The 22,959-nt window shown below is 44.7% G+C and overlaps 1 protein-coding gene across 1 annotated transcript in view; it reads left to right on the top strand.

Moving 5' to 3' along the window:
* Nucleotides 1-22,959, top strand: part of PRMT8 (protein arginine methyltransferase 8) — a 57,399-nt gene that overhangs the window by 30,941 nt on the left and 3,499 nt on the right. Inside the window, exons 4-8 of the mRNA XM_058189587.1 lie at nt 2,924-3,066; nt 4,574-4,661; nt 6,337-6,452; nt 13,485-13,635; nt 20,173-20,294. Of these exons, the coding sequence (XP_058045570.1) occupies nt 2,924-3,066; nt 4,574-4,661; nt 6,337-6,452; nt 13,485-13,635; nt 20,173-20,294 (620 nt within the window). The remainder of the gene's footprint in view (nt 1-2,923; nt 3,067-4,573; nt 4,662-6,336; nt 6,453-13,484; nt 13,636-20,172; nt 20,295-22,959) is intronic.

Raw genomic sequence — 22,959 nt, forward strand, 5'->3', positions numbered from 1 at the left:
TTACCTGCTCCCGAACACGGAGGAATGTATGCCTCCCGGCCCAAGTCCTGGCTCCATGCCCAGGCAAACGGAGCAGCTAGACCCCTCCCCCTCCTCCACAGCATGTGAGCCTGAGGAGGGTTTATTTCCAACAGCTGCTGATTGGAGTGACCCTCGCATCAGAAGGCTGGATAGGCGGAGGCAACAGAAGGAAGGGAGGGGCAGGCCTTAATGAGTGCTGAGTCATGGAGCCACACCCCATGGCCTATATAAAGGACCTGCTTTCTGGCAGTCTCTGAGTCAGGCAAAAGTCGAAGTTATCTTGCTGAAGTCACTTACTGGTCTCCTGCCTTCTCTGAGGACTTTGCTAGGACTTTGGGCAGAGCTGCAGAGGCAAGCCTGATTCGGATTTCCCTGACCCGGCCGTCAGCGGAGGAGTGGGACACGACAGGTAGTCCTCGACTTACAGCAGTTTGTTTAGTGACCATCCGAAGTTACAACGGCATTCAAAACCATGGTTTTTCACACTCATGACCGTGGCAACATCCCCGTGCTCACGTGATCTACATTCGGATGCTTGACAACTGGTTCCTAGTTATGACCATTCCAGTGTCACATGATTCCCCTTTTGTGAACCTTCTGTCAAGCAAAGTCAACGGGGAAGCCAGATTCACTTAACGACCGTGTTAGTAATTTAACAGCTTCAGGGACTCACTTAATAACTGCAGCAAGAAGTGGACTCACTTGAAAATTTCACACTTAGCAAGATAAATTCTGGGCTCCATTGTGGTCGTACATAGAGGACTACATAGGTGTCGTGTCCCACTCCTCCGCTGACGGCCGGGTCAGGGAAATCCGAATCAGGTGTGCCTCTGCAGCTCTGCCAAAGTCCTAGCAAAGTCCTCAGGGCAGGCAGGAGATCAGAAAGTGACTTCAGCAAGATATGTTCGACTTTGCCTGACTCAGAGAATGCCAGAAAGCAGGTCCTTTATATAGGCCATGGGGTGTGGCTCCATGACTCAGCACTTATCCAGGCCTGCCCCTCCCTTCCTTCTGTTGACGCTGCCTATCAATTCTCCTGAAGCCAGGGTCACTCCAGTCTGCAGCTGTTGGCAATTGACCTCCCTCAGGCTCACATGCTGTGGAGGAGGGGGAGGGGTCTAGTTGCTCCGTTTGCCTGGGCATGGAGCCAGAGCTGGGGGCTGGAGGTACTTCTTCCTCTTCAGCCTGTCTGGGTATGGAGCCAGGGCTGGGGCCGGGAGGCATGCTAGGACATTCCTCAGCGTTCGGAAGCAGATAAGAAGGCCCCGGCTGCGGTGAAAGCGGGCGAGACACAACAATAGGATAAAGGATGAAGGCTTCTGAGTTCCTCTCCTAAAAACCCTCTGTCCCCACCTCCTGCCCCCTAAGTGTGGCACCCCGCTGCTACCACCTAACCTTATGTGGCCCTGACCCTAATCTCTGTCTGTGACCCACTTTAGGCTCCCAAAAACTATGTTCCTTACTTGTGTCTAAAAGGGAAATCAGAATTTAAAAAAACGGGAGAAATATGCAGTGGTGAAATCCTGCCAGTTCTGTCCGGCTCGCACGAACTGGTAGCGCCCATAGCATGTGGTTCGGCTAACAAGTAGCGGCGGCAGCTCAAGGCTCCGCCCACTCACCCGGACGTTGTTATTTCTGGGTTTTAACCAGGAAGTAACCTGTTTTTGACCCTCTGCGAGTGTGCAGAAGGCTATATGCATGCGCAGAGGGTCAAAAATCGGACTTGATGACAGCACACGCACTTCCAAACCGGTAGGAAAAGTCGGTAGATTTCACCCCTGGTAATAAGTAATATAATCTTTTGGTCAAATAGCCCAGATGGGTACCCTTGGCTTTAATGATCGTTCAAAGTTACAGTGACACTAGAAAAAGTGAGTTTCAACTGGTCCTCACACTTATGACCCCATCCCAACTATCACATGATCAAAATTTGCTTAGCAACCAGCCTGCATTGATGATGATTTCAGGATCCCAGGGTCACGTGATTGCTATTTGCTACCTTCCCAGCTGGGGGAAACCAGATTCGCTTAACGACCTCATGATTCACTTAACAATTGCAGCAATTTGCTTAATAACGTGGCAAGAAAGGTCATAAAATCAGATTTAAAACCAGTAAGAACCCCCCCAAAAAATAAACAAACCCAAACATAAATGTCTTTTTAAATTATATATTTTAAAAATTACATGATTATATAATATTATATAATTATATTACATAATGCAATTATTATTACATTAATATTATATCATATTATACAAATATTATTATATAATGATACAATTATATTGCTATAATATTAATATTATGTAATATTGTAAAATAATATTATTATATAATAATACAATTATAGTATTGTAACATTAATATTGTATAATAGAATTCCTTGTGTGTCTAATCACACTTGTGTGTCCAATCACACTTGGCCAATAAAATTCTATTCCATTCCATTCTATTCTATTCTATTCTATTCTATTCTATTCTATTCTATTCTATTCTATTCTATAATATTGTAAAACTATACTATTATTAATAATACAATTATATTGCTATAATAATATATAATATTTTAAGATTATATCTGTATAATAATAATTACATTACTATACTATTAATGTTATTTAAGATGATAAGAGTATATGTTTATATAATAATACAATTATATTGCTATAATATTAACGTTATATAAGATTATGTTTATATAATAATACAATTATATTATTATAATATTAATATTATATATAAAGATTATATTATTGTATAATAATACAGACGGTCTTCAAGGAGCTCTCTATATGAAGAAGATGCGGATTTAAATTCCACAGCTAACTGAGTATCAAGGGGGCAAAGATTCAGCTGTCGGCTTCACTCCAGTAACTTTATGTGTTTTGATTCTGTTTCTAGTCATCACAATATTTAAGGGCAAAGTGGAAGAAATTGAATTGCCTGTGGACAAAGTAGATATCATAATCAGTGAATGGATGGGTTACTCCCTTTTCTATGAGTCCATGCTTAACACAGTCATCTTCGCGCGGGACAAGTGGCTGGTAGGCGTTTGGTCTCTTCTACCATATTAGCTTCTTAGAAGGTCTTTTAAAGGTTGGTGGTGGAGTGACAGATGCCACACAATTTCAGTGGCAACTAAAATGGGAATGCCAAGGATATTTCCTACTTAGCTGTGCTTGTTAAAATGTATGGCTGTCACCTTTCCATAACCATCACTGTATGATGTATCACGTATACAGTATATCGGTTATGAAACAAGAGTCCTAGCACTGATGATGTTACCTAGTTGGGTAATGAAACATCTGCAAGAAAACAACCAAGCTCAGAGAGCACTGAGGACCCCACAGTCCTCCTCCCCTCCTCCTCCTCCATTCCACAAGCCCCACGAATTTCAGAAACAAGAGACGCCGACCAGAAACACATGTAGCAAAGTTGCTTTCCTACAAAGAGCCCAAGATCCGTTGCTGCTCTTTTAAGCCTTATGGGAGGGGCCAATCATCTCCTGGCCTTACTCCTGAGTCATCCTTTTTGCTTGAGCTGCTCTTGCCTTCTGGCAGCTCTTCACATGCGTGTACTAGGAACAGGCTCTTCCTGTTCCTCTGCCTCTCTGCTGTCCACCTCTGGAGGCTCTGGAGTCCATGCATCGCTCCCAGATGGCTCTGCCTCCAATGCAGAGCCCTCGTTCAGATCTTCCCTTGACTCCAGGACTGGTCCATTGTCCTCCCTGGCCTCCACACTGTCCGACTCTGCTGCCAGCTCCTTAGGCTGCTGGAGGACCACAACACTATGGCCCTTTTATGACTTATGGAGTTCAACTCCCAGAATTCCATGCTGGCTCGGGAATTTTGGGAATTGAAGTCCAGACATCTTAAAATTGGCAAGATTGAGAAACACTGGTTTTGAGCATCAAAAGTATAAATCACTTAGCAGTATCCAACGCACCCTTTCGACCAAGGGTGGGGAACTATGGCCTTTTTATGACTTATGGACTTCAAAAAGGAGGGAGTCAAGCTATTCTCCAAAGCACCTGAAGGCCAGACAAGGAATAATGGATGGAAACTGATCAGGGGAAGATTCAACCTGAAAATCAGGAGACATTTTCTGACAATGAGAGCAACCAACCCATGGAACAGAAATTCTGGGAGTTGAAATCCTCCAGGCTTAAAGTTACCAAGGTTGGAGACCCCTGGACTAGATGACCTCCAAAGTTCCTTCCAACTCTGTTAATCTGTAATCTGTAATCCAAACTCCCAGAATCCCATGTTGGCTTGGGAATTCTGGGAGCTAAAGTCCACAAGTGATGATGGGGTGGGAGCATCGTTCCTCACCTCTGCCCTAGACCAAAGAAAGGGTCTATCAAGTCCAGGTCCCAGAAGGGCCCCGAATGTCATATTTTCAGGCCCTTTGCAGTGGCAAAGTGACATGAAAGAGGAAGGGATATTTGTCTGGTTATTCTTTGTTGTCGTTTTTTTTATCCGCCTTCAAAAATGTGATGTTTTTGTTAGGTGAATAGATTAAGACATCCATTTCCACACAATTCGTCAACAGAAACCAGGAGGGCTTATGTTTCCAGACCGAGCGGCTTTGTACATGGTAGCCATTGAAGATCGGCAGTACAAGGATTTCAAAATCCACTGTGAGTCCGCCATATGGCGTCACAATTCACCCACATGCCTGGCGTTTTTCTAGCCAACTCACTACAGGCAGTTCTCGACTTACGACGGGGTTGCTTAGCGGCCGTTCGGAATGATGACGAAAAGCGGCGTTTACTTCCGTTTTCTGTCAAAAATGCCAATTTAACAACTAGGTTTGTTTAAAGGATACTTAATGATCATTTAATGAGCACCACTTTCACTTAACGTATCATCCCAAAACTTGTAAAATCTGGGCGGTCCCATGGGCTGTGACTGCTGTGACTTTTAAGGCCCCAATTGCCTGACTCAATTATGGTCGTAATTTGAGAATTACCTGTATTATGGCCGTAACTTGAGGACTACCTGTGGGGTGATGGGGCAATGGATTTCGTCTGAACACCAGATACTACAGGTAGTCCTCGACTTACAACAGTTCACTTAGTGACCCTCTGGAAGTTACAACAGCACTGAAAAAAAGTGACTTATGACCGGTTTTCCACACTTACGACCGTTGCAGCCATCCCCAAAATTTGGATGCTTGACAACCGACTCGCATTTATGACGGTTGCAGTGTCCCCTGCGTGTGTGTGTGTGTGTGTGTGATGCGATCTTCTTTTGCGACAATGGGGAAAGCCAGATTCGCTTAACAACCGTGTTACTAATTTAAGAACCGCATTGATTTACTTAACAAATGCGGCCAGTGAAGTCTTAAAAGGGAGCCAACTCACTGAACATAACATAAATGTTGGGGCTCCATTGTGGTCGTAAGTTGAGGACTATCTGTCGTACTTTGCTTCAGTTTTCTGACCAAGAATTAAAGCTCAAAATGTTAATTTGGGCACAAAGATGTCTCACTTAGATATGAGAGCTTCTTTAGCGCTGCCAATAATTTGAAGGCATGTCATTTCCCTTACGCAGCCATTGGTCATTTCCAAGGGGAAAAAAAACAGCTTTAGCAGCCATTTCTTGTGAGGCTGTGAGTTCTAATCCTGCCTTAGCCATGAAAGTCAGCTGAGTGACTTTGGGCCAGTCACCAGGAACCTGGGAGTTCTAATCCCACCTTAGTCATAAAAGCCAATTGGGTGACTTTCGGCCAATCACCAGGTCACCTGGGAGTTCTACTTTAAGCCATAAAAGCCAATTGGGTGACTTTGGGCCAATCACCAGGAACCTGAGAGTTCTAATCCTGCTTTAGCCATGAAAGTCAGCTGAGAGACTTTGGGCCAATCACCAAGAGACTGGGAGTTCTAATCCCACTTTAGCCATGGAAATCAGCTAAGTGAACTTTGGGCTAGGTCTTCTCTCTCAGCCCAACTCACCTCACAGGGTTGTTATGTGGAAAATAAACTGAAGAAAATATGATGGATATTTTCACCGCCTTGAGTTACTTATAAAAATAATAAGGGCGGATACAAAAATAAAATAAAATAATTATTATTGTTCAGAGGACTCTTAAATTTGATTTATTCAAGGACAGTGTTTCTCAACCTTGGGCAACTTTTAAATATGTGCGTAATACATAAATGGACTTCATCTCCCAGAATTCTTTGCTGGCTGGGGAATTCTAGGAGATGAAGTCCACACATCTGAAAGTTGTTTAAGGTTGAGAAATGCCGCGGTAGGTGCTTACTTTCCGAATGAAAACGTGCCCTTCAATTTCCCACTTTGCCTTAACAGGGTGGGAGAACGTCTACGGCTTCGACATGACCTGTATCCGAGATGTGGCCATGAAGGAGCCTTTGGTGGACATCGTTGACCCAAAGCAAGTGGTGACCAATGCTTGTTTAATAAAGGTTTGGTGCTTTTCAAAATATAAACTATAAAACAAGGTCCTTCTGCAAGGCTATATTTTTTTAAACTCTTTCTTTTGTCTTAGAATAGAATTCTTTATTGGGCAAGTGTGATTGGACACACAAGGAATTTGTCTTGGTGCATAAGCCCTCAGTGTACATAAAAGAAAAGATACGTTCATCAAGAATCATAAGGTACAACACTTATGGATAGTCATAGGGTACAAATAAGCAATCGGGAAACAATCAATATCAATATAAATCATAAGGATACAAGCAACAAAGTTACAATTATACAGTCATTAGTGGAAGGAGATGGGTGATGGGAACAATGAGAAGATTAATAGTAGTGAAGACTTAGTAAATAGTTTGACAGTGTTGGACTTATTAGTTTAGCAGAGTGATGGCGTTAGGGAAAAAACTGTTCTTGTGTCTAGTTGTTCTGGTGTGCAGTGCTCTATAGCGTTGTTTTGAGGGTAGGAGTTGAAACAGTTTATGTCCAGGATGTGAGGGGTCCATAGATATTTTCACAGCCTTCTTTTTGACTCGTGCAGTATACAGGTCCTCAATGGAAGGTAGGTTGGTAATAATTGTTTTTTCTGCAGTTCTAATTATCCTCTAAAGTCTGTGTCCGTAGTTGGCTGTAGTTTCCTTTCAAACCTGCAGTAAGACACATTCAAGTCATCTGTCAGTTGTTGATTTCCTTCAGCCTGGGAAGGAGGTTTGCCATAGCCGGTGATATTATTAAGAATTTTCCATGTTTGCTGGTTCTTCCCAAGTCAAAATACTGCACGAGTATTTTCAGAGTAGCTTCTTTTTGCTGCTCTGATCTCCCTTGTTAATACATTTCTGGCCTGATTGTACAGTATTTTATTACCTTTTCTATAGGCTTCCTCTTTGAAACGACGTTGCTGCTTAAGTTTAGCTCTGAACCAAGGTTTGTTGTTACTGTATATTCGCAAGTTCCTTGTAGGTACACATAGGTCTTCACAGAAGCTGACATGATGTTACAGTATCTGTGAGTGCATCCAAGTCTGCAGAGGTATCTTCAAAAATATTCCAATCAGTGCAGTCAAAGCAAGTCTGTAGCTTCAACTTTGCCTCCTCAGTCCAAGTCTTCACTGATTTAATTGTTGGTGTTGTGGTTTTAAGTCTTTGCCAGTAAGCGGGTACAAGGTGAATCATGCAATGATCAGAGTATCCTACAGCTGCTTGTGGTAAAGACCGATAAGCATCTTTTATTTATTTATTTATTTATTTATTTAGACACAACAGTATATATAAGCATAAGCATGAAATAACTATAAGATATATAAGCATATATATAAGCATAAGTATGTAATAACTACATGAAATTTGGATACAATCAAAGAGAACATTAGGACAGGAACGGTAGGCACGCTGGTGCTCTTATGCACGCCCCTTATAGATGTCTTAAGAATGGGGTGAGGTCAATAGTAGATAGTTTTTGGTTAAAGCTTTGGGGATTTTAGTGTTGTGTAGCAATGGTCTAAAGTATTCTTGTCTCTAGTGGGACAATTGACATGCTGAAAGTATTTTGGTAGCTTTTTCCTTAAGTTTGCCTTGTTTAGATCTTTCAAAATAATGGCCAGTGAATTGGGGTATTTGGCTTTAGCCTCCATTATTTGGTCAGCTAGTTCGTAATGCCTTGTTTACACAGGGTTGTGGTGGGACATAAACAACAATTAGAAGAAATGAGGAAAATTCATGAGACGAATAGTATGGTTTGCAGTTGATAATTAATGTCTCTAAGTTTTTGTCACAGAATAAGCATAAGCCTCCGCCCTTCTTTTTACCAGATGTTTCTGCAATTCTGTCTGATTGTTGAATCTGAAACCCTGGGATATGCAGGCTGCCATCTTCAACTGATTCATTTAACCAGGTTTCAGAGAAGCATAGGGCTGCTGAATTGTAAAAAATCAGAATTTCATCTGTTTAAAAGGAGTATTTCATCCATCTTATTAGCAAGTGAGCGTACGTTGGTTGGGAAAATTGAAGGCAGAGGAGTTTTATTTCTCCTATTCCTTAACCTGTTTAAATCCTGTCTTTGCATCATCATCATTTAATGACCCCCATAATCCCTTGCGGGGTGGAGTCTGGGCAATTGAATGGAGCTAGCAGAGTGTTTAATGGCCAGATGCCCTTCCTGTTGCCAATGCGGAGCTTTGTTCAGCAGATATATTCTCATTGTGCCCAAAGAGAGAAATATCTGCCTCTACCTAGGATTGAACTCGCAGCCTCCTGATTGTGAGGCGTGAGCTCCACCTCTAGGCCACGGCACCACTGTTTCATTTGTCTTTGCGTGCTGCTGCTAAATTGCAGATATTGGGTTTTCTTTCTCCGAACTTTCATTTGTACTTCTATAACTGTCAGGTTTGTCTCAGCAACCAAACAGGACAAACATAAACTTCAATGGATAGTTAGGACTGCAGGGAAAACAAACTTCAACCAGCTTGCCTTGCATTGTGGCATGAGTCAGAAAGAAGACTAGGAAAATATCTATAGATCATTCACATCCCGGACAAAAACTGTTTCAACGTCTCCTTTTGGGACACTGCTATAGGGCATTGCATGCCAAAACAACTAGACATACAGACAGTTTTTCCCCTCGTGCCATCTCTCTGCCGAACACTTAATTCCCACAGTCCTGTCTTAAGCTTAGATATCTAATCACGTAGTAGGACTGTTTTGCTGTATCCTTCTCATCTTTCCTATTACCTTCTACTATTGATATCTTATGATTTATCACTTTGTTGTTTGTATATCTTATGATTTAGGATTTATCACTTTGTTCTCCGTATGTACACTGAGAGCTTATGCAGCGGAGACAAATTCTGGGTGTGTCCAATCACAGTTGGCCAATAAAGAACTATTCTATTCTATTCTATTCTATTCTATTCTATTCTATTCTATTCTATTCTATTCTATTCTATTCTATTCCACTCCACTCCACTCCACTCCACTCCAAAATTATTATTCTATTCTATTCTATTCTATTCTATTCTATTCTATTCTATTCTATTCTATTCTATTCTATTCTATTCCATTCCATTTCACTCCACTCTAATATTATTCTATTCTACTCTACTCTACTCTACTCTACTCTATTCTACTCTACTCTATTCTATTCTATTCTATTCTATTCTATTCTATTCTATCCTATTCCATTCTATTCCATTCCATTCCATTCCATTCAACTCCACTCCACTCCAAAATTATTATTCTATTCTATTCTATTCTATTCTATTCTATTCTATTCTATTCTATTCTATTCTATTCTATTCTATTCCACTCCACTCCACTCCACTATTATTCTATTCTATTCTATTCTATTCTATTCTGTTCTGTTCTGTTCCGTTCCGTTCCGTTCCGTTCCGTTCCATTCCACTCCACTCCACTCCACTCCACTCCACTCCACTCCACTCCACTCTAATATTATTCTATTCTATTCTATTCTATTCTATTCTATTCTATTCTATTCTATTCTATTCTATTCTATTCTATTCTATTCTATTCTATTCTATTCCAGTCCACTCTACTCCATTCCATTCCATTCCATTCTATTCTATTCCACTCTACTCTACCCTATTCTACTCTACTCTAACCTACCTTACCCTACCCTATCTTATTCTATTCATCAGAATAGATCTGGAAGGGACCTTGGAGGTCTTCTAGTCCAGCCTTTGCCTGATCAAACAGGACACCCTATACTGTTTCAGACAAGTGGTTGTCCAGTCTCTTCTTTAAAAATTCCAGTGATGGAGCCCCTACAATTTCTAAAGGCAAGCTGTTCCACTGATTAATTGTTCCAGTCAGGAAATGTCTCCTTAGTTCTAGGTTGCTTCTCTCCTTGATTAGTTTCCACCCATTGCTTCTTGTCCTGCCCTCAGGTGCTTTGGAGAATAGCTTGACTCCCTCTTCTTTGTGGCAGCCCCTGAGACATTGGAAGACCACTATCATGTGTCTCCTAGTCCTTCTTTTCATTAAACTTAGACATACCCAGTTCCTGCAACCGTTCTTCGTATGTTTTAGCCTCCAGTCCCCTTGTCATCTTTGTTGCTCTTCTCTGCACTCTTTCTAGAGTCTCAACATCTTTTTTACATTGTGGCGACCAAAACTGGATGCAGGATTCCAAGTGTGGCCTTACCAGGGAATTATAATAAAAGGAATATGCCTTTAAGGAACCCAAAACACTATAGAGCTAAAGGCTTTTGGGTAGCAGCTACTTGAAGGCTGTGGGTCCTTGTGCCAAAATGTGCATTGCAGTTCTTGTGTAGAAGGAATATGAATAGAAAAAGGAAACGCAACTGTTTCCTTTTATTTGTTTGCTCTGCTTGAGCCCATAGATACTTTTTGATTACGAAAGCTGGCGGTGGCACTTCTGTTAAAAAGGCTGCTGTGTTTAAAAAGGCTGCTGTGTTCCCATTTAGTCCCACTTCCAAGAAATCCAGGCCAAGTTAACTAATTGTTTTTAAGAAACAGGAATTTGCAAGCAGTGAAAGGGGGAAAAAAGAGGAGGTGAGAACTGCAGCTGAGGATTGGCAGCACTAAGGAAACATTATATGCTGGTTGCAAAAATAAAAAATAAAATCCCCTAACATGAAAAAAGGAATTCCAATAAAGGTTAGATCAGTTTTGAATGAATGGGGGTTTTATGTCAGATTATTTAGGTTACTTCCTATAGTAAAGTTCAAGTAGAATTTCAATCCGCTGTAGAACGTTCTGTTTTATATCCATAGCCTGTTGAGACAGAACCACAGCAAAATATGTTGAGTAGCTAAAATAGGGGTCTCCAAGCTTGGTCCCTTTAAGACTTGTGGACTTCAATGCCCAGAATCCCTCAGCCAGCAAAGCTGGCTGAGGAACTCTGGGAGTTGAAGTCCACAAGTCTTAAAGGGACCAAGGTTGGAGACCGCTGAGCTAGAAGGTTGTTATTTAAATGCAATTCTTTGAGAGCCTGAAGATTACAACTTTTAAATTTAATTTTCCACATTTTTCTTTGTTTGGGGCATTTCACGGTAGAAATGCAGTTAACTCTCTCTCTCTCTCTCTCTCTCTCTCTCTCTCACACACACACACACACACACACACACACACACACACACACACACACACACAGAGTCAGAGAAACACCATGAAAACAAAAGGCAAAATAGCAAAGCTTTTAAATTGGTGACTTTACCACTTGTTAAAGGTAAAGGTACCCCTCGCACTTATGTGCTAGTCATTCCAACTCTAGGGGGCGGTGCTCATCTCCATTTCAAAGCAGAAGAGCCAGCGCTGTCAGAAGACGTCTCTGTGATTATTTGGCCAACATGACTAAACACCAAAGGCGCACAGAACGCTGTTCCCTTCCCACCAAAGGTGGTCCCTATTTTTCTACTTGCATTTTTTTTTTTTAATTGAAAAAGTTTTAAGAAACAAAAACATTTTTGACGTGCTTTCGAACTGCTAGTTTGGCAGAAGTAATTTGGACAAGTAACGGGAGCCTACCCCGTTACGTGGCACTAGGGATTCGAACCGCTGAACTGCCGACCTTTCAATCGACAAGCTCAGCATCTTGGCCACTGAGCCACCGTGTCCCTTCTACCACGTGCTACTAGCTTGCTATTTTTGCTTCAACAATTCAACAACTTATGGTACAGAATTTGAGCAGGAAAGACTACAAGGGTCTCAGACCCCTCTCCAAGCAAGCAGGGGGTTGAGCCTAAGCGATATTATTTCTATTTCTATTTCTATTACAGGTAGTCCTCGACTTACGGCCCCCTAATTTCTCTTGCTAATAAAGGCAGTTGTTAACTACCTCATTTTATGACCTATTTTGCTACAGTTATTAGGCAAATTCTTGCAATTGTTAAGTGAATCTGCCTTCCTCCATTGACTTTGCTTGTCAGAACCAGGCTGGAAAGATTATAAATTCTAATTCTATTCTATTCTATTCCATTCCATTCCATTCTACTCTACTCTTCTTCATTCCATTCCATTCCATATTTTCTGTTCTGTTCTGTTCCGCTCCGTTCTGTTCCATCCTATCCCATTCCATCCCAATCTCCTCTTTTTATTCTCTTCTGTTCCATTAAGTTCCGTTCCGTTCCATCCCACCCTACCCCACCCCACCCCGCTCTACTCTACTCCATCCCATCTCATTCATCCCACTCTACTTATGGGAAAAAATGGTGCGATAATCATCATTTTTGGTATTCATTGTGCCTCAATTAATGTTGAGTACCAAGGTCCCACTCCATCTAGTAGCTCCTGTCCTGATTCTTAAACACGTTTTGCGACTTAAGCATCTTCTGATATTTTTTTTATTTTTATTTTTATTTACATTTACATCCTGCCCTTCTCCGAAGACTCAGGGTGGCTTACAATGTATAAGGCAATAGTCTCATTCTATTTGTATATTTACAAAGCCAACTTATTGCCCCCCCCAACAATCTGGGTCCTCATTTTACCTACCTTATAAAGGATGGAAGGCTGAGTCAACCTTGGGCCGGGCTTGAACCTGCAGTAATTGCAGGCTGCTGTGTTCTAATAACAGGCTTCTTTACAGCCTGAGCTACCACGGCCCTGATTGGGTCAATCACAACCCTGATTGGGTTGTGCTGTCCTTCTAAGGCCCGCTTTAAATATTGCAGATGGAGAAATCTTTAATACTGAATTAAACTTAGCAGACTAAGTCTGTCTGTTATTAACACAGCTGCTTGCAATTACTGCAAGTTCAAGTCCCACCAGGCCCAAGGTTGACTCAGCCTTCCATCCTTTATAAGGTAGGTAAAATGAGGACCCAGATTGTTGGGGGCAATAAAAGTTGACTTTGTATATAATCTACAAATGGATGAAGACTATTGCTTAACACAGTGTAAGCCGCCCTGAGTCTTTGGAGAAGGGCGGGATATAAATTCAAATAAATAAATAAATAAATAAATAAATAAATAAATAAATAAATAAATAAATAAATAAATAAATAAATAAATAAATAAATAACTCCTCTTCATCTCTCTGTCAATGCAGGATGTTGACCTTTACATCGTAAAGATAGAAGACCTGGCCTTCACCTCTGCGTTTTGCCTCCAGATCCAACGCAATGATTACATCCATGCCTTGGTCACCTATTTTAATATAGAATTTACAAAGTGCCATAAGAAAATTGGGTTTTCTACAGGTAAGTTATTTTCCTTCCTTCCTCTTTCTTTTTCCCTTCCTTCCGTCTTTCCGTCTTTCCATCTTTCTTTCTTTCCTTCCTTCCTTCCTCTCTTCTCTCTGTCTGTCTTTCTTTCTCTTCCTTCCTTCCTTCCGTCTTTCTTTCTTTCTTTCTTTCCCTTCCGTCCTTTTTTTCTTTCCATTCCGTCTCTTTCTTTCTTCCGTCTTTCTTTCTTTTTCTTTCTTTCCCTTCCTTCCTTCCATCTTTCTTTTTTTTCTTTTTTCTCTTCCTTCCTTTCTTCCTTGTCTTTCTTTCCCTTCCTTCCTTCCTTCCTTCCATCTTTTTTGTTTTTCTTTCCCTTCCCTTCCCTTCCTTCCTTCCTCCCTTCCCTTCCTCCCTCCCTTCCTTCTGTCATTTTTTCCTTTCTTTCTTTCTTTTTCTTTCTTTCTCTTTCTCATTCTCTCCTTCCTTCCTTCCTTCCTTTCCTTGTAGGCGTGATGGTTCCCCCCCCCTTACTTTCATTCATTTCTTGTAACCTAAATGTTCAGTTCTCCGGCGATTAAATGTATCCTGATGCCCCTTCGTTTCAGCCTTGCCTTGCAGTTGGCATTGAATTATTGCAGGTTTCATGGGGCGCTATAAACCGGCATTGTCAATTGTTTTGGGAACAGCACACGGCTGCTGTGCTGGCTCTGATCTGGCATCTCAAAACGCTGGGGGAAAAAAAAAGAACTGATGCTCTAAAATTGAAACCTAAAAGCGATGGCTTTATTCATGTGGAAAGCGTGCCACACGTGTTATTATTATTTTAAACCACCACATTTTTCACTTTTACTGCCCTGAGTGCTATCTGGGGGAGAGATTGTTCCCATTGAAGTAATTCTAACAATTCGGGCCCAAAAGCAAGCACAGAACTGCACTCCAGGCAGTGGTGCAAGAAGCTTTGTTTTTATTTTTTCCATTCTTTATATATATGTATGTATGTATGTATAGATATACATATATGTATGTATGTATGTATGTATGTATAGATAGATAGATGGGGAAGAAATGGAGGTAGTTGTAATGTATCTTTAAATGTTTTGGCGGGAAACAAGCACGTTGCTGATTGGTTAAAGCCGCCGGTTGAACTGTATATAAGGAGAGGTTTTTCCCCAGCCTGGTTGCTGGGTTCACCATATATTAAAGAGCTGTTGTCACTACCCTGGTCTCCAGCCTCGTTACTTCCCGAACTTAACACTGGCGACGAAGGTGGGATCTCGAGGCTAAGAGCACCAGGAGCAGGCTGAACGCACGGAAGAACCGAACCCAGCAAACTCAGGGCAGAAACGCGAGATGGCCAGCTACACTCCGCCCGCGCCGCTTGACCCATCTAGGAGAAATGGGAACGACATGACCCGTTTGAGAGTTTCCTCGAGGCAAACGACCTGCAAGGAGTCCCAGACAACCGCAAAAGGGCATATTTCCTGAGCCACTGCGGTCCCGAGGTCATCGACATCGCGGAAGCCCTGGCAGAGCCAACGCCGGTACAATCGGTATCGTGGCAAACTCTGCAAAATCTATTGAAGAACCATTTCGCGCCAACACCGTCCAAATACGTACGGCGTTTTGAATTTGGAGAGCGCAGACAGCAAGAGGCGAATCCATCAGCGATTACATGGCCGCCCTGAAAAGCCTCCAAGGACTGTGGGTACCGAGACTTGGATGAGGAGCTGTTAGAGCAACTCATCCGTGGGGTCAGAGACATTCGTTTGCGGGCGGCTGCTATCAAAAAGCAATCTAACGCTGGCAAACGCTCTGGGCGAAGCCAGAGCTCATGAGATGTCCACCCAAGCGGCGGAAACCCTACAAAGCCACTCACGCCAACCAGCGGCCGAAATCAACCCGGTCCACAATGAAGAAATCCAGACCGAATCAGACGGCGAGGATGAGGACGGAGTTTGCCTCACCGAGAGAAGGGGCAAAGAAGACCGGGATGAATGCGGGAGTTGCGGAGGGCAACACCAGCGTCAACGATGCAAGTTCAAGGGCGCTACATGTCGGCGGTGCGAGAAGAAGGGCACCTGGCTCAAGTCTGTCGAGCACCCAACCTTCCCGCCGAAAATTCAAACCAACCAATCAGAGCGCAGGATCGGCAAGGCGACCCGCGATTGGTCAAAACAAAAGGGCGCGAACTCAAATCGAGCGACCGTGATCATAGGCCGTGCAGCAACCCGCCGAGAAGAAAATCTTCACTAAACCGAAAATCGAAGGAGTGCCGTGCCGACTAGAAGTGGACACCGGGTCAGCGATCACAATCATGTCCTGGGACACTTTTGCAGCTTTGCGAGAATCGCCAAACGCAAACTGCAAACACAGCGGCTACGAGTCCACGACTATCAAGGAAATCGCATCCCTGTTCGAGGGACCACCTCCGTCCGCGTCGAATACGGACCACACAAGATGACCCTGCCCATCACGATAGTCGAAGGAGCCCTGCCAAGTCTGTTGGGACTAGACTGGTTCCGTGCTTTGGGCATGGGAGTGACTGGCATCTACAGAAGTGACTGTAACTTGAAAGACTCACTCATGAACGAGTTCGAAGATGTCTTCAAGGACTGCCTGGGCAAGTACAAGGGGACCCCTATTTCCTTCAATTTAGACCCCCAGGTAGCCCCCATTCGGTTAAAGGCGAGGAGAGTCCCTTTTGCCCTCAAACCAAAGATAGACAAGGAGATAGACAAGCTCATCAGTCAGGGGATTCTGGTGCCAGTCGATCACGCAAAGTGGGAGACGCCAATCGTCACCCCAGTGAAGCCAGATGGGTCAGTTAGAATCTGCGCTGACTATAAGGCGACGCTAAACAAAGCCTTACAGAAAAGCGCTTACCCGGTTCCTGTGGTGCAACATTTGCTGCACTCGCTAGGGCAAGGGCACGTTTTTGCAAAATTAGATTTGGCCCAAGCCTACCAGCAACTGCCGGTAGACGCCACTACAGCCGAAGCCCAGACCATTGTAACTCACAGAGGTGCTTTCAAGTGTACCCGGTTACAGTTTGGGGTGAGTGTGGCACCTGGTCTATTTCAAAATTTAATGGGCGACTTCTGCAAGGGCTCCCGGGGTAGTCCCCTATTTTGACGATGTATTGGTGTCAGCCGAGACTTTAGAAGATCTGGGGGAACGTCTGAGAAAGGTCCTGGGCATTTTCCGGTCAGCCGGTCTAAAGGTTAAAGTGAACAAATGCCAAATAGGGGTAGAATCCGTAGAGTTCTTGGGCTACAGAATAGACAAGGAAGGAATCCACCCCACTGAAAGCAAGGTCAAGGCAATAAGAAAGGCTCCAGCGCCTAAAAACAAAGCAGAGCTACAGGCATTCCTGGGTCTAGTGAACTTTTACGCGGTCTTTTTGAAAAATAAGGCAACCGTTGCCGAGCCGCTACATAAGTTACTGGGAAAGAATACTGTTTGGTCTTGGGGAAAGACGGAAGCTAGGGCTTTCGAAGCAGTAAAACACCTACTATCGAGCGATAGTTTACTAATACAGTATCATAGCACAATGCCATTGGTATTAGTTTGCGATGCTTCCCCTTACGGGGTGGGGGCTGTGCTCAGCCACAGGCTTCCAAATGGCACAGAAGCCCCAATAGCCTTCTATTCCAGAACGATGTCCTCGACAGAGAGGAACTACAGTCAGTTGGATAAGGAAGCTCTAGCTATAGTGTCAGGGGTAAAAAAGTTTCACGAATACGTTTTTGGTAGAGACTTTGAAATTGTTACAGACCATAGACCACTGTTAGGGTTACTGGCAGGGGACCGCCCAACGCCTGTGGCACTTTCGCCCCGATTGACCCGATGGACTATCTTTTTAGCCGCCTACTCCTACAAACTGTGGCATCGACCGGGAAAAGAGTTGGGGCATGCGGACGCATTAAGCAGATGCCCACTACCAGGGGCGATCGAGGACCCCACTCCGGGGACGCCCATACTGTTGATTGACTCTCTGGACTCTGGCCCAGTCACGTCTAAGGAGGTGGCTCGGGCGTCATACCGAGACATTATTTTGAGAACTGTACTTGGTTGGGTACAAAGAGGGTGGCCCGCTGCGCCGGGCGAGCGTTTTAAAGAGTTTGTAAAGAAACGTGGGGAACTGTCGGCTCAAGGGGGGTGCCTGCTATGGGGGGATCGAGTGGTGATCCCAGAGAAATTGAGGAAAAGGGTGTTGGATCTCCTCCACGAGGGGCACCCAGGGATCGTAAGGATGAAGGGCTTAGCGAGAAGCTATGTGTGGTGGCCCTTAATGGACTCAGAAATTGCTGAAAGGGTAGGGAAATGTCAGGCCTGCCAGGAGTCCAGACCGCTACCCCCAACGGCCCCGGTTCGGGAATGGGAGAAACCCCAGGGGCCCTGGTCTAGAATACACATTGATTTTGCCGGCCCCTTCCACGGCCAAACCTTCCTGGTAGTAGTAGATGCCTACTCCAAATGGCTGGAAATCATTCTCATGAGATCCATGACAGCCGAGGCCGTGATCTCAGTCCTACGGCACCTATTTGTAACCCATGGGTTGCCCGACACGCTAGTTTCCGATAACGGCCCGCAATTCCACGGCAACCCAATTTGAGGAGTACTTGGCAGAAGAGGGCATCCGACATGCCCTCTCGGCGCCTTTCCACCCTGCGACGAATGGCCTTGCAGAGCGTTCCGTCCGAGCGCAAAGAGGCATTGTCCAGACTTAAGCCAGGCGACTGGCAAACAAAATCGATGTTTTCCTGGCCGTCCAACACAGAACCCCTGTGTCACAACCGCAGAAGCCCAGCAGAATTATTAATGGGCCGAAGCTCAGGTGCCCACTAGACCGCTTAAATCCAAACTATACACCGGAGGGTTACAAGGGGAAATCGGAAAACAAGAGAAATGGACATAGGCGACCGAGTGTGGGCACACAACTATGGTGAAGGCCCAACCTGGATAGCAGGACAAATCCTAAACAGAACAGGTCCAAAATCATACTTGGTGGAGTTAAAGGACGGCCGAGTATGGAGGCGCCACATAGACCAAATACGAAAACGCATAGCCGAACAATCCGAATTAGACGAAACAGGCCCTGACTATACAATGTTTGATTCCACAGCTGACTCAAACCCGGAAAAATCGCAGGACTTATCTGAGTTTCCGGAGGTCCAGCGACGCCCACAGGTTCCATTAGAAAACAGCAGGGACGACTCTGCTAATAATCCAGGGCCGGATGGCCTAGAGGAGGAGCGGAGAGGAGCAAACAGCCCCTCCGGTCAGCTCGACCCACTCCCAGGGAATGTACTGCGCAGGTCCGAAAGAGTCAGGAGACGCCCAGTCTATTTGCGTGATTACGTTGAAAAATAATATGTAAATAGGGGTAAAGTGTTTTCTGGGAGGGAAGGAGTGTAATGTATCTTTAAATGTTTTGGCGGGAAACAAGCATGTTGCTGATTGGTTAAAGCCGCCGGTTGAACTGTATATAAGGAGAGGTTTTTCCCCAGCCTGGTTGCTGGGTTCACCATATATTAAAGAGCTGTTGTCACTACCCTGGTCTCCAGCCTCGTTACTTCCCGAACTTAACAGTAGTGACAGATTTTATTTTTCCTGGGCTCCAAGATCACCACAGATGGGGACTGCAGCCAAGAAATTAAAAGACGCTTGCTCCTGGGGAGGAAAGCTATGGCAAATCTAGACAGCGTACTAAAAAGCAGAGACATCACCCTGCCAACAAAAGTGTGTATAGTCAAGGGTCTGGTTTTCCCAGTTGCAATGTATGGCTGTGAAGGTTGGACCATAAGAAAGTCTGAGCGCCAAAGAATTGAGGCCTTTGAACTCTGGTGCTGGAGAAGACTCCTGCGAGTCCCTTGGACTGCAAGGAGAACAAACAAGTCAGTTCTAGAGGAGATCAACCCTAATTGCTCTTTAGAAGGCCAGATCCTGAAGAGGAAACTGAAATACTTTGGCCACCTAATGAGAAAGAAGGACTCACTGGAGAAGGGCCTCATGCTGGGAATGATGGAGGGCAAAAGAAGAAGGGGACGACAGAGAACGAGGTGGCTGGATGAAGCAGTCGGCGTGAGCTTAAATGGACTCCAGAGGATGATAGAGGACAGGAAGGCCTGGAGGAACGTCGTCCATGGGGTCGCGATGGGTCGGACATGACTTCGCAACTAACAACAACAACAATGTATGTATGTATGTATGTAGGTAGGTAGGTAGGTCTTGGCATTTTCGGGTCTTTTCCCATGTAAGGTTGAGTGTATCTTGGCGACGTTTCGACGAGGTCTCACTCATCATCTTCAGGCTGGTGTCTTCGGCTTCGTGCTTCTCGAAGCTTGAAGATGATGAGTGAGACCTCGTTGAAACGTCGCTAAGATACTCTCAACCTTACACGGGAAAAGACCCGAAAATGCCAAGACCTACCTACCTACTGAATTAATCACTGAAATTAATCCTATCTCTGAGCGCCGCTTCGCAGAACTACCTTCTCAGGTAAAATCTGCAGGTAAACAAAGGCAGTTTCTAAAAGGAACCAAATATATCTTTTTCTTTTATGTTTTGTAGCTCCCGACGCGCCTTACACTCACTGGAAGCAAACTGTATTTTACCTGGAGGATTATCTAACCGTCCGAAGAGGGGAAGAAATCTATGGAACAATTTCCATGAAACCAAATGAAAAAAATGAGGTAAGTTAGGTTGGTATATACATAAACCTATACGAGGGACGTGGTGGCTCAGTGACTAAGATGCTGAGTTTGTCGACTGAAAGGTCGCCAGTTCAGGGTTTGAATCCCTAGTGCCGCTTAATGGGGTGAGCTCCCGTTACTTGTCCCAGCTTCTGCCAACCTAGCAGTTTGAAAGCAGGTAAAAAAAATGCAAGTAGGAAAATAGGGACCACCTTTGGTGGGAAGGTAACAGCATTCCGTGCGCCTTTGGCATTGAGTCATGCCGGCCACATGACCATGGCGACATCTTCGGACAGCGTTGGCTTTTTGGCTTTCAAACGGAGATGAGCACTGCCTCCTAGAATCGGGAACGAGTAGCATGTATGTGCGAGGGGAACCTTTACCTTTATATACACACTGTTGTGTCTTGTCCGCTCTCACCGCAGCCGGGGTCTGCTTATCTGCTCCCGAACACGGAGGAATGTATGCCTCCCGGCCCCAGTCCTGGCTCCATGCCCAGACAAGCTGCAGAGGAGGGGGCACCTCCCGGTCCCAGCCCTGGCTCCATGCCCAAGCAGGCTGCAGAGGAGGGGCACCTCCGGTCCCAGCCCTGGCTCCATGCCCAGGCAAACGGAGCAGCTAGACCCCTCCCCCTCCTCCACAGCATGTGAGCCTGAGGAGGGTTTATTACCAACAGCTGATTGGAGTGACCCTCGCATCAGAAGATTGGATAGGCGGAGGCAACAGAAGGAAGGGAGGGGCAGGCCTTAATGAGTGCTGAGTCATGGAGCCACACCCCATGGCCTATATAAAGGATCTGCTTTCTGGCAGTCTCTGAGTCAGGCAAAGTCGAACTTATCTTGCTGAAGTCACTTTCTGGTCTCCTGCCTGCTCTGAGGACTTTGCTAGGACTTTGGGCAGAGCTGCAGAGGCAAGCCTGATTCGGATTTCCCTGACCCAGCCGTCAGCGGAGGAGTGGGACACGACACACACACACACACATATGAATGTTGACATCCAGGTTGGGCAGCTGGTTTCAGGGACAGGGTTCAAGAGGCATTTTCGTCAAATGAGTTAGTAGATTAACAATTAGATCCTGATCTGAGCAAAGAAGAGTTGGGGAACTCTGCTGTAATGCATCTACTCAACGCAAGCTTACTTCGGCGAGGAGCAATCGGTCAAACCACTTTTCCAAATGCCGAGTGAGACTAGCTGTATCTTAGAGTCCAGGTAGTTCTCGACTTACAGCAGTTCATTTAGTGACCGTTCAAAGTTACAAGGCACTGAAAAAAAGTGACGCATGACCGTTTTTCACACGGACGACTGTTGCAGCATCCCCCTGTGATTTACATTTGATGCTTGACCACTGGTTCATATTTATGATGGTCGCAGTGTCCCAGGTCATGCGAGCTCCTTTTTTTATTATTATTATTTGCATTTATATCCCGCCCTTCTCCGAAGACTCAGGTCGGCTTACACTATATTAAGCAATAGTCTTCATCCATCTGTATATTATACACAAAGTCAACTTTTATTGCCCCCAACAATCTGGGTCCTCATTTTACCTACCTTATAAAGGATGGAAGGCTGAGTCAACCTTGGGCCTGGTGGGACTTGAACTTGCAGTAATTGCAAGCAGCTGTGTTAATAACAGACAGACGTAGTCTGCTGAGCCACCAGAGGCCCCTTTTACAAAATTCTCACAAGCCAAGACATTGGGGAAGCCAGATTCCCTTAACATCCGTGTCACTAACTTAAAAACAACAGTGATTGACTCCTCCTTCCCTCGCGCCGGCCACTCCGTTGCCCATTTCTCCATTGCAGCGCAGCGCCCAGGATCCACTTTGATAGCGGGCAGGAGTGGGGGATGTAATTTAAGTAATAGTTCACGCGAACTGGTGTGAACCGCGTGAATCCCACCACTGGATATGGGGAGTCAGGCACAACTTAAGTGCTGAATAACAGCAACCGATCATAAGAGAAGGACAGCCTGGGTTGACTTTCTCTTGCAGTAAGACCCAAGAAGGGACATGGTGGCTTAGTGGCTAAGATGCTGAGTTTGTCGGCCGAAAGGGCGGCACTTCAGCGGTTCGAATCCCCAGCGTCGCGTAACAGGGTGAGCTCCCGTGACTTGTCCCAGCTTCTGCCAACCTAGCAGTTTGAAAGTACTTAAAAAAAAATGCAAGTAGAAAAATAGGGACCACCTTTGGTGGGAAGGGAACAGCGTTCCGTGCGCCTTTGGCATTGAGTCATGCCGGCCACATGGACTGACACTTTGAAACGGAGATGAGCACTGCCCCCTAGAGTCGGGAACGATTAGCACATAACGTGCGAGGGGAACTTTTACTTTTACCTTTTAAGACTCAAGATGACGCATGAGCTCCCTCTCACTGACCTGGCATAAAGCTGGAAAACATCAGCACAGCGGGCCAACGCAAGCCGTCTGAGGCAATTGAGCAAACCCTGAAAAATTGTCACTGGAAACCAACATTTAAATCCATCCAGAAGCCCCGGTGGCAGGACACCATCTGTTCTCGCTAAAGGGAACGTTTGTGACTTTCCTCGAGCGTAAAAGAAGCCTCTCTGTTGGCGAAGGCTTTTTTTCCCCCATTGTGCCTACAACATTGTTGACTTGATATCAACAACTTGGCTCTCTTGAGTGCTCCAGCTGGCTCACGGATCAGCT

Source organism: Ahaetulla prasina, chromosome 7, assembly GCF_028640845.1.
Source record: "Ahaetulla prasina isolate Xishuangbanna chromosome 7, ASM2864084v1, whole genome shotgun sequence".
NCBI lineage: Eukaryota > Metazoa > Chordata > Lepidosauria > Squamata > Colubridae > Ahaetulla > Ahaetulla prasina.